Source organism: Raphanus sativus, chromosome 2 (genome assembly GCF_000801105.2).
Source record: "Raphanus sativus cultivar WK10039 chromosome 2, ASM80110v3, whole genome shotgun sequence".
Taxonomy (NCBI): Eukaryota; Viridiplantae; Streptophyta; class Magnoliopsida; order Brassicales; family Brassicaceae; genus Raphanus; species Raphanus sativus.
In genome coordinates this window covers 25,907,616-25,920,516 of record NC_079512.1, presented here as the reverse complement: position 1 = coordinate 25,920,516, position 12,901 = coordinate 25,907,616, and the positions used below count along the sequence as shown (strand labels likewise).

At 30.7% G+C, this 12,901-nt stretch overlaps 1 protein-coding gene across 1 annotated transcript; it reads left to right on the top strand.

Moving 5' to 3' along the window:
• The first annotated feature begins 2,061 nt into the window (after nt 1-2,061).
• Nucleotides 2,062-11,787, top strand: LOC108841571 (ABC transporter G family member 22). The gene is made up of 11 exons (XM_018614322.2): nt 2,062-2,149; nt 2,532-2,958; nt 6,894-6,964; nt 8,716-8,951; nt 9,041-9,196; nt 9,427-9,610; nt 9,685-9,993; nt 10,081-10,371; nt 10,923-11,207; nt 11,299-11,406; nt 11,492-11,787. Exons 2-11 carry the CDS (start codon nt 2,550-2,552, stop codon nt 11,705-11,707), a joined length of 2,265 nt encoding a protein of 754 aa, XP_018469824.1. The 5' UTR covers nt 2,062-2,149; nt 2,532-2,549; the 3' UTR covers nt 11,708-11,787.
• Nucleotides 11,788-12,901: the final 1,114 nt, after the last annotated feature.

The following is a 12,901-nucleotide window of genomic DNA, read 5'->3' as shown; positions in this document are numbered from 1 at the left end:
ACTGGTATAACTAGAGGCAATATATACGTAGCCTTTGCGACTATGTGACGATAATAAGTACGAAAAAGGCTAAATAAATCTCAAAACTAACCAAAATAGAACTTTTGGGTACAAAGCATAATTGGCATGGCGAAAGGATAAAAAAAAAAACAACTTCTAAGGAAGTGCCCTCTCCCGTTGGTAACATGAGATGCAACTAAAGCCTCACAATATTTTCGTACATTTTGCAAAAATACACAATTAACATGTAACAACGTAACTGTCTACTTTATTTTATTTTCAGCTGCTGTCTTTCTGCAGGGCTAATCTGATAAGCTAATAAGGTTACAAGCAAATTTAATGCTAAAAGTTCTGTAGTGGCGGAAATTTAAAAGATTTATACTACGTCTTGATCTACACCTTTTGAAATTCTTCTGGAGTGTCAACAAAACTATGGATAAATACCTGTGTGTATATTACTTTCGAATGGGGACGACACATCTACGGGTTTGCCCCTTGTATATAAGAACATGTCTCAATCATAAATTAGAAATTAAATTACTTCAGGTTTTGTTCGATATAATTATATATATAATATGAAAAAGGATTAGGAACTATCATTTCATACTTATCAAAAAAAAACTATAATTTCTATACATCCATTTTTTATTTGTATGGTGTATTATTTACGTATTCAATGAGTTTTTTATTTTGCTAAAAATCACAGTGAATGTTTGTCAGAGCAACTCCATTGAGAGTATCTAACTCGAAATATTTAAAAATACATTTTTATGTATGTATATATTATATATGTTTATGTAATTACAGAATTTTAAGTTTTATGGGAAACATAACCCAAAATATTTAATTTTAGATATTTTGGATTACGTTTTCCTTAAACTTAAAACCTCACAATTACATATAAATACACATAAATATATTTTTAAATACTTTGAACTAGATACCCTCGATAGTATTGTTCTCATAGAATAATATTAGTATGTCACAAATAAACATTTATGAGATATTTTGAATAATTAATGTCACAAAAAGAGAAATAATCTGAAAATGAGATGTATAATTGATGCCTTTCTAACCATGAGTTATGTTCTTTGAGCAATAAATGTCACAAAAGTGAAATAATATGAAAATGATAGGGTATTTTAATTGATGTATTCCAAACCATGAATTATTTACCATGAATAGTTTTCTATTTACACTTACTTTGAATAGTTAACGTCACACAAATTGAGATAATCTGAAAATAAGATTCAATTGCTACGTTCCTAATCATGTATATTATGGACGATCGTCACGATCTATGTCGTACCAAAAGAGGATGTGAAACGATGGTTGACTATTACAAGAGCTTAACATTCATATACGATCAGACACGTACATAGTAGTATATTATTCATATGTTCCACCACGTGTACGGTCAGGATGCCAGAAACTCCAAACTTAGCTGGAAACATCGTGTCCGCAAACTATCGCTATTACTAGTCAAGTTATACTCATCGCTGCGAATATGAACTCCCCTTAGTATTGAAAAAGAGGAGATGCGAAAAATACACTTGTTGATCAAATTAGTTTGTCTAATGGTTAGAAGCTGAGGATTTGACCATGATGTGTTTGTCTAGATTTTGTTCAGATGAAATTTAAATACTGTGATCCGGTTGTCTCTCAGTACACAAACCTGTTTAAGACCAAAGAGTATTTTTGTTGTAAAGTTTTGCAATTGTAAGATTTTTATTGGAAACTGCAAACAGTTTTAATGATTAGAAATACTAATAGTTTTTATATCTCTATCTGAATTTATAGCACGACGTTTTTGTTCATACTTTAAATTGGAAGTCTAAAACCCGTTATATTTTTTTTGGTTCAAAACCGTTATAGTTCCACACTCGTACTAGGAAGAGATGTACATACTAGAACACTGTAGAATAAAAATGTTCATATATAATAATGAAAAATTGGTGTTTTGAAAAGAATATATAAATGAAAATTGAACATAAGGGCATTGCCGTAATTGTAAATGCTACTATAAATAGAAGGTTGATGAAGCAGCTTAGAAAAGTGTCAGAAGTTTCAAGCCTTGATATCTTCTCTTCCATATAAACAAACCTCTTTCAAACAGTGGCAACACTTTTTCTATCTTAGTTCTTGAAAGGTATCTGTTCTTATATCATAATTTAAAATATATCTATCTTCTTATAGTCGCTCATATTTTTTATTTGTGTATGTAATTCATTTATTATTGTTCTGTACGTATATACTACTCCTATATATATCTATGATCTTAAACGTAATTTTTTTTTTTTTTTTTTTTTTTTTTGATATCTCTGGTGTCTGGGCAGCCACTTTCCCAAATATCCCCCGAAGGGGTCCAGCGCCCCAGCAGTAAGGATGTTAAATCGCTGTGGCCGGGTTTCGAAGCTGGGTGGCGGGCACCTCAGCTGAGGTTCCATTACCACCAGGCTACGAAGCCCGGTTTTAAACGTAATTTTTTGTTATAGATTTTGGTTTAAAAGATTATGATTTGTGCTTGGCAGTATTCGAAAAAGACCAAAATGTCAACAGAGAAGCCACCGTTGGCCTCCGATTTAGCTCGGACACGGTCTGAACAGCTATATGAGACGGTGGCCGCTGCCATCAAATCACCTCACGGCTCCATGGACGCTAATGGTGTGCCTGCCACGTCTCCGGCGGCCATCAGTGGTGGAGGAGGGACGTTGTCGCGAAAATCTAGCCGGAAACTGATGATGGGGGCGTCTCCGGGTAGGAGTGGAGGAGCCGGGACACACATAAGGAAGTCTAGGAGTGCTCAGCTTAAGCTCGAGCTAGATGAGGTGAGCAGCGGTGCGGCGCTGAGTCGTGCGTCGAGTGCGTCGCTCGGGCTTTCGTTTTCGTTCACCGGTTTCGCTATGCCGCCGGAGGAAATATCCGACTTCATACCATTCAGCGACGACGAGATGATATGTAAGTCGCCATGTGAACTTTTTTATCACTCTTGTCATATTTGTTACGTTGTTCGTGTTTCCATACGAAGGGTAGTTTCAAGTTTGGTCATTTAGCCATGCAATCAATGTCACAATAATAGTGATAACAATGGATATATGATTGGTGTACATTGGTTTGCTTTTTTTTTTTGCATATGGGTCCGATAAAATTATTTAACAGAGACGCAAGCACTTGGGACTTGGCCTTTTATTTTGTTCCACGTGTTCTCTTTCTCGTGCAACATAAACTTTCCAGTTTTCCACCACTTATTTTCTTTTTGCTATTTTCTTTCGTTTTATTTTCACTTTTCAATTGCAAACTCGATAGTGCGTGCAATAAATATGTTTATCTTATTCTTGTAATGAAAAAGCATTGAAATATACGATACCCTTATTCTGCTCAATTGTATACTTATTTAATGCATCCATTATTTATGGACACATTCAAACTTTATCCCATGTCATATTTTACGAAAAGTTATTCTGCTTAATTATTTTTCTTTGTTATTTATGTTTCTTTTTTTTTCAGAGAGATTTATATAAAAAAATTATTATGTTCTAAATGAAAATTTGAGGTTTTTAATGAAAGTAAATTGTGTTTTTGTCCAATCGGAAACATCTGATAAAATTAGAAAAAATACATAGAAAATTAACATGGTTTATGCGCAAAGAATCAAGAAATGATTCAAATTTTTTTATTAAAATAATGATGTTTTTTAAAAAATTATTGGAAGTTTTTTAAAAATAAACAGAAAATATATATTGTAGTATTCTAATTACCTTTTTTGTCAACATTCGTAAACGTTACTTAGGGCCTGATTGGTTACAGCTATAATTTTAGATATTAGGCTATAGAATTTAAGTTGTAGGTTTCTGTGATGTAGCTTTAATTTTTTTACTGTAGAAACTAAGCTGTAGGTTTTGTGTTATAAACTTAATTTTTTTACTGTATAATTTAAGTTGTAGATTTTTTAATATAATTAATTTTTATTATGAATTAAAAAGCTGTTATATGTAATTGATTAAATATTAAATTGTAATTCAAAATCAAAACAAAATTGATAGAATTAATGAAAAATTATTATTGTATAATTAAAAGGATTATTGTGAAAATATACAATTCATATATGATATCAAAATTATTAAATATGAAATTTATATTTTTATGCTATATGTAATCTTTACATATCAATTATAATATTTTAGTCATTTATATACATATACTGTAAATATATTTAGTATATGGCAAAATATTTGCCAAAAGAAAAAAGAAATAATTCTCAAAGCATTTAAACTAGTGCTTTAGAAATATTGCTGTGCAAAGACGTAGGTTCTAAAAACTAAATGACAACTATTGATAGCTTTAGTTTCAGTGCTGTGAAAAGAAATAAGGTTGTGCACAGTATCCACAGCTCTCTTCAATCATAACCCTAATGATTGATTCTCCAGCTTGAAGCTGTTTATACTTGTCAAAGAAAAACCTCAACAAACTTTATCCCATGTCGTATTACTCTCGATTAAGCACTGTTGTGTTTAGGCGGGATTTTCGGATCAAAATTTTCTATCTCCATCTCTATTTATTAAATGTTAATATAACTATGATTAATTGAAAGTTATACTACCACAACAATAGTATTAAATTTGAAACAATACAATACATATATTATTTTTATAAGGATGGTTTATGATAGGACCAAAATATTTACAAATATATATTTTATATAAGATTAAAATTTAATTATTTAATTATTTTATGTTAATTTTACTAAATAATAAAAATTTATAAAATTTAATATTTTCTAAAAAGTTATTTTTGTAAAAAAACTATTTAATTTCTTTTAGCAAAAATGTACACGTGGTATTTTCATTAGCAAAATTAGTTGACATATCATCTGCGTTAGCAAATCAGATGATGTGACAACTCATGTGGCGATTGGTATATGATTTCACCAAAAAAATTAAATATTGAATATGTTATTTGAAATTTTTGAAAGTTCATGTATGTTTTTGCACACCACATAAGTGGGATATGAATTTAACATCATCTACGTTAGCAAATTAGATTACGTGACAACTGATGTGGCGATTGGTATATGATTTCACCAAAAAAATAAATATTGAATATGTTATTTGAAAATTTTGAAAATATTGAAAGTTTATGTAAGTTTTTGCACTACCACATAAGTGGAGTATGAATTTAACATCATTTACGTCAGCAAATTAGATGATGTGACAACTGATGTGGCGATTAGTATATGATTCACAAAAAAATTAAATATCGGATATGTTATTTGAAAATTCTTGTATGTTTTTTCACTACCACATAAGTGGAATATGAATTTAACCTATCTTTACATATCAATTATAATATTTAGTCATTTATATACATATACTGTAAATATATTTAGTATATGGCAAAATATTTGCCAAAAGAAAAAAGAAACAATTCTCAAAGCATTTAAACTAGTGCTTTAGAAATATTGCTGTGCAAAGACTGTAGGTTCTAAAAACTAAATGACAGCTAGTGATAGCTTTAGTTTCAGTGCTGTGAAAAGAAATAAGGTTGTGCACAGTATCCACAGCTCTCTCCAATCATAACCCTAATGATTGATTCTCCAGCTTGACAGCTGTTTATACTTGTCAAAGAAAAATCTCAAAAAACTTTATCCCATGTCGTATTACTCTCGATTAAGCACTGTTGTGTTTAGCGGGATTTTCAGATCAAAAATTTCTATCTCCATCTCTATTTATTAAATGTTAATATAACTATGATTAATTGAAAGTAATACGACCACAACAATAGTATTAAATTTGAAACAATACAATACATATATTATTTTTATAAGGATGGTTTATGATAGGACCAAAATATTTACAAATATATATTTTATATAAGATTAAAATTTAATTATTTAATTAATTTTATGTTAATTTTACTAAATAATAAAAAAAAATTATGTTAATTTTACTAAATAATAAAAATTTATAAAATTTAACATTTTCTAAAAAGTTATTTTTGTAAAAAAACTATTTATTCTTTTAGAAAAAATTGTACACGTGGTATTTTCATTAGCAAAATTAGTTGACATATCATCTACGTTAGCAAATCAGATGATGTGACAACTCATGTGGCGATTGGTATATGATTTCACCAAAAAAATAAATATTGAATATGTTATTTGAAAATTTTGAAAGTTCATGTATGTTTTTGCACACCACATAAGTGGGATATGAATTTAACATCATCTACGTTAGCAAATTAGATTACATGACAACTGATGTGGCGATTGGTATATGATTTCACCAAAAAAAATAAATATTGAATATGTTATTTGAAAATTTTTGAAAGTTTATGTATGTTTTTGCACTACCACATAAGTGGAGTATGAATTTAACATCATTTATGTCAGCAAATTAGATGACGTGACAACCGATGTGGCGATTGGTATATGATTTCACAAAAAAATTAAATATCGGATATGTTGTTTGAAAATTCTTGTATGTTTTTCACTACGTGGAATATGAATTTAACCTATCTTCACACACACCCACACCCCCCCCCCCCCCCCCCCCCCCTCGTGATAAGAAAAAAAATAAGTGAGAGAATGCAGTACACATTAGTCAGAATCGTGAATCAAAGTGAAGTACCAACTGAACGTCTTCTTTTTTTTTTCTTGAAACATACCATTTCAACGTCTATTACCTACTAAATGTACTTCAAAGTCCAAATCTCAAAGAAGGAAAGGTTGGTAACAAAGTTGACCAACCAACAGTTAACACATCGTGGTACACTATAAAGATCATTTACCACTGTGTTTAGGAGATAATATTCACCTACTTTAAAGACTCCATTCACTGGGTCTCTGACCTCTTTACCTTAGTGTTTCTTAACCATGAATCAACTGACTGTTTCAGCGGAATACAATGATGCGGGAAACAAGAAGCCTAAGTTTCAAGCAGAACCAACATTGCCCATCTTTCTCAAGGTAAAATAATCATTTCAAACCAGACAAAAGAAAAAAAAAACAATGGGGGTTATCTGTTCCTTATGTATTTATGTCTCTTTAATTATTATTTTTTTCAAAACACCTATACCTCTTTAATTACTGTTACATTTCAAATAGAAATTGGACTAAAGTAGTTGGTGATCTTTCATGATCTCATCTTACATGACATTTATGTACAAGGCTTAAAGATAGTCGTAAGTCCAAGAAAAGTTAATAGAGGGGAAGCAGCGGAGCCGGTCCTGAGTTTGTGGGAGTTTGTGGAGGTTCTATTTGAAATTATAAAAAGTATTTAATTAGAAAAGAGAATATGAATTTCTAAAACAAAATATTAGTATAATTTTTTTCTTTAAAGAAAAATCAAATTTGTAATTTTTAATAACATAAATATATCTTCAAATTTGAATTATGCTTTTAAACTTATTTATTTATATTACAATATCAAAAATATTTTATACTTAATACTTATATGTGTATATATAACTATATTAATATGTACATAACTACATATATAAAAACCAATTGTTTAAATGTGGGGCCCCACAAAGTAGGGGGCCATTCAAATGTTTCGTAACACTCCCCTCGGATCCAGTTCTAGGAATAAGTGAAAACTAGATCTAAACCCGTCTCACCGGACGGATATTTATTTTCTATTTTTAGTTTTTGTGTTTATATTAAATCATGAATTTGTAATATTTGCACATAAATCCCGATTGAAAATTAATTTTTGCAGTTATAATAAAACTTAAAATCAAAAGCTTAATAAAATATTTTGATACAAAATTTAAATTTCTTAATAAAAATAATATAGAGGTGATTCATATTTTCTCCAATTCCAAAATCTTAACTTCCCAGTAAAATAAAATTTTAAATACATAAAATATATAAACATATTTAAAACTATATTTCTGTCAAAATAAATTTGTTAAAGAAAAATAATTTAGCGTTGTTGTTGTTTATTTCTAGAGTTTGATCTGTGACCGTATAAATATTTGCTTTCATTCAAATTTTTATTTGTACTAATGGTATATATATATATATATATATATATATATATGTAAATTAAAATGTATTACATAATTATTAATAGAACATTTTAAAACATAACAATTTTATTTATTACGTTGAATAATTATATTTTGTGATTTTGATCGTCTATTATATCACAGTGTATCATATAAACAAATCAAACATTTATAACTAATTAGATTTATATTATGAAACCATTATACTAATAATACATGAATAAATTATTTTATATTTTATTTATATATTATATAAATTGATAATGATGTGTGATTTTTTATTTTATTATTTATACCAATAAATATCAAAAATATTTAACATGTTAAAACAAAGTATATTGGGAAATCTATTTTCGTAAATATTTGATTAAGAAAATCTATTATTTAAATTAAGAAAATACATTAAATGCATAAATCTATTATTTAAATTAGAAAAAAACAAGCATATTTAAATATACGTTCAATAAAGACAACTGTAATTAAGGAAAATGCATTTATAAATCAGAAAAGACAACTATAATTAGGGAAAATTAATTTATTAATTCAGTGGCATTCTAATGTAAATAACTTCAAAAATTTAGGAATATTTTCAAAGTGTAATTATATTTTAATAATATAGATATTGTAGAAAAATTCCGAAGTAGGTTTTGTCATGAAGCTAATATCAAGACTTATTGGTGGTTATTTGTTTTTAATATATACATGCAGTTCAAGGAAGTTACATACAAAGTGGTGATAAAGAAATTGACATCATCGTTAGAGAAAGAGATATTGAGTGGAATAAATGGGAATGTGAATCCTGGTGAAGTTCTTGCTCTAATGGGTCCTTCGGGGAGTGGCAAAACAACTCTTCTTAGCTTACTCGGCGGTCGAATCTCTCAATCTGCCATCGGAGGCTCTATTACTTACAACAACAAGCCTTACTCTAAGTACTTGAAAAGCAAGTAAGTTTCTCTTGGCCTAAACCCCTATAAACACTCTTGTAAGTATAAATACACGGAGACATAAAATGGTTTTTCTGGTTTGGTGGCAGGATTGGATTTGTGACTCAAGACGATGTTCTGTTTCCTCATCTTACCGTGAAAGAAACGCTAACCTACGCTGCTCGTTTGCGTCTACCTAAGACTCTTACAAGAGAGCAGAAGGAGCAACGAGCTATAAGTGTTATCCAAGAACTAGGTTTAGAGAGGTATGTTTCGTCTCTTAGAAGTTCAAGAAAACTACAAATGAATCTTTGGTCGTTTTTAAAACAATTTTCAGGGCCGGATCTGAGTCAAATCCAGTGAAACATCTTTGACCCTTAAAATTTCAAGAGAAAATATCTATGGTCATAGCCTCCAAATTGTTAAAAGAAAAATTCTTATAAAAGTTTACTAATTGTATATAATTTCCTACAACTTGGATCATTTAATGTTGCAGGTGCCAAGACACTATGATTGGTGGAGCATTCGTGCGAGGTGTATCGGGTGGAGAGAGGAAAAGAGTCTCTATCGGAAACGAAATCATTATCAATCCCTCTCTGTTACTTCTTGATGAACCAACTTCAGGTTTAGATTCCACCACTGCTCTAAGAACCATCCAGATGCTCCACGACATAGCCGAGGTTTTGTCTCTTTCTTTTGTTACATCTCTATTCTTTGATGGTTGTTTTGAATCTTGATGTGTGTTTTGTAACAGGCGGGGAAGACAGTGATCACAACGATACATCAGCCCTCGAGTAGACTCTTCCATAGATTCGACAAGCTGATACTGTTGGGAAGAGGAAACCTTCTCTACTTTGGGAAATCATCAGAAGCTTTGGATTACTTCTCTTCCATTGGATGCTCTCCTCTCATCGCCATGAACCCCGCAGAGTTCTTGCTTGATCTCGCCAACGGTAACATCAATGACATCTCTGTGCCTTCTGAGTTGGATGATAGAGTTCAAGTTGGGATCTCAAACAGAGAATCTCAAACTGGCAAGCCATCTCCTGCTGTTGTTCATGAGGTAATTAATAATCATAGAAAAAAAAACAACTTAAAATTGTCTGAAACCAAATTTGAGTTTAAATATATGTTGGAACATTCTGAGCAGTATCTGGTGGAGGCATATGAGACTAGGGTTGCAGAACAGGAGAAGAAGAAACTGACTGATCCTGTGCCACTTGGAGAAGAAGAAGCTAAGGCTAAAGCTCTGCGTCTGAAGAGACAATGGGGAGCGAGCTGGTGGGAGCAATACTGCATACTGTTCTGTAGAGGACTCAAAGAGAGGCGACATGAATACTTCAGCTGGTTGCGTGTTACACAAGTTCTTGCCACAGCTGTGATTTTAGGTCTTCTCTGGTGGCAGTCTGATATTCGGACTCCAAGCGGACTACAAGATCAGGTACACTCCATTGTTAACGGTAAAAGTTTCGGGCTTTAGGACCATAAATTTTCTTGAGGCCCGAAGTCAATTTTTTATATATTCCAATTTAAAGAATAATTGATTCTACTCTTTAATTTTTTGAAAATTTTAATTTTTATATTTGATTTTTAATAAAAATTTTGTTTAATACTAATTTAATTTGATAGAATAGTTCCTTAAATAAAAAATACATAGTTAAACATAACATTTATCAATAGGTTAATGTTCGTATTTTAATAAGAAAATCGCATAAAAATTTTGAATGTGTCATTTACTAGCATTTTAAATTTTGAAGTTTTTTTACTGATATTTTTAATTTTGAAAGTGGCATTTCTATCATAAAAAACCTCCAAAAAAGTTGCATGTTTAACATGTAAACAAAATATGTGTTAGCTTTTTTAATTAGTAACATTTTTCCACTAACATTTAAGCAAAAAAAAACAGTTTTTCACTAATACTAAGCAACCAAGACTTTGTTGTCCGTATCAGTTTAGATGTCCTAATATCACTCTTCTCTATCTTTAATGCAGGCCGGTTTGCTCTTCTTCATAGCGGTCTTTTGGGGTTTTTTCCCTGTTTTCACAGCTATTTTTACGTTTCCTCAAGAGCGGGCCATGCTCAATAAGGAGAGAGCAGCGGATATGTACAGATTAAGTGCATACTTCTTAGCTCGGACCACGAGTGATCTCCCTCTCGACTTCATTCTACCTTCTCTCTTCCTTCTCGTGGTCTACTTCATGACAGGTCTTCGTCTCAGCCCCTACCCATTCTTCTTGAGCATGCTCACGGTTTTCCTTTGCATCATTGCAGCTCAGGTATGTTCAGATGGAACAAGAACACGTTTCTGTAATGAGAAATTATAATAAAAAAAATTCTGATTTTTGGTTGTGTTTTTTTCTTTGCTAGGGACTTGGACTTGCTATTGGTGCAATTTTAATGGACCTAAAGAAGGCAACGACTTTGGCTTCAGTAACTGTCATGACATTTATGCTTGCTGGAGGATTCTTTGTTAAGGTGATTCCTCTGTTTCTTGAATTTCCACTGTTTCTTGATGGGGCTATGTTTCTGAGTTTTTTTTTAACTGTTTTGTGTCATGCAGAAAGTACCAGTGTTCATCTCGTGGATACGTTACCTATCCTTCAATTACCACACCTACAAGCTTCTACTTAAAGTTCAATATCAAGACTTTGCTCAATCTATCAACGGGATGAGAATAGGCAATGGAGTTACTGAAGTGGTTGCACTGGTTGTCATGATTTTTGGTTATCGCCTCCTTGCTTATCTGTCTCTGAGGCAAATGAAGATTACAACATAACCCATTTTGCGCAAGAAAAATATAACTAAGCACTAATATATGATTCAAGAAAAGGATAAGCATAAGTTTTGTTTGCATTCTACATTAGCTCATACATTCCATAATATGTTTTCAAGTTTTCAAAAGCGTCAGAAAAGAAACGACGAAGAATTTAGCAGAAAAAAAAAGAAACGATGAAGAAACCGAAACAAAATGCATATCTCAACAACAACTTTACGGCATCCTGCCTATTCCTTTGCAATTCTGTAACAGTGCGAATTCTATACTGAACTAAAAAAAAAAATACTACATCAACTTAACTTTACACGCCGTACCTATTTTTTCGCGGATTCGTGGTAGTACGTATTTCATGCTGAACTAAATAATAATTTAAAAATACTACATAGAATCTCAAAATCATACTTATTTTATATATTGACCGTTAAAAGTGTTAGTCATCCGTTAATTTATCAAAACGACGTCATTTTGAATAAATTCTGTAAAATTAAAAATTTTAAGATAAAATATAAATTCTCAAAATCATGCTTATATATATTGACTGTCAAAGGTGTTAGTCATCCTTTAATTTATCAAAAGATTTTATTTTTGATAAATTCTATGAAAGTATCCGTCGTTTTGTAATTTTTAATTTTTTACAAATTCTATCCAAAATAACGTTGTTTTGATAAATTAATTTATGACTAACACTTTTAATTTGCTAACAAAAAATACTAACATTTTTTACGGTTAATATATATGTATATAATAAATTAACGTATGACTAACGTTTTTTGACTTGCTGACAAAAAAAAACTAACACCTTTGACGCTCAAAATCCTGAGTATATATATATATATTGACTGTCAAAGATGTTAGTTTTTTGTCAGCAAGTCAAAGATGTTAATGATATATTAATTTATCAAAACAATGTAATTTTGTGGCTGTAGAAATATTTTTCTTCTGTGCACGGCAACCAAAGCATTAACCAATCAACCTCTAAGAACATCTCCATTGAGAATTTAAATGGGAGATTCACACAGTTTTGGAAAAAATAAAATATTAAAATAATCAAATGCTATTAACCTGTCTTCTGCAAAGTCATTGCAGCGAACCCGGATCATCACTGTAGCGTGGGTCCCACGACACGTGGCGGGTTGCGATTGGACTGATTAATTAATTTTTTTATAAAAAACGAAAAAAGAAAAAACTATTATA

Coding starts and splice junctions, on each gene's coding strand:
- LOC108841571 (XM_018614322.2), top strand. CDS start 2,550: ATGTCAACAGAGAAGCCACCGTTGGCCTCCGATTTAGCTCGGACACGG. Junction 8,952..9,040: donor TCTAAGTACTTGAAAAGCAA/GTAAGTTTCTCT, acceptor GTTTGGTGGCAG/GATTGGATTTGTGACTCAAG. Junction 10,372..10,922: donor CAAGCGGACTACAAGATCAG/GTACACTCCATT, acceptor TCTTTAATGCAG/GCCGGTTTGCTCTTCTTCAT.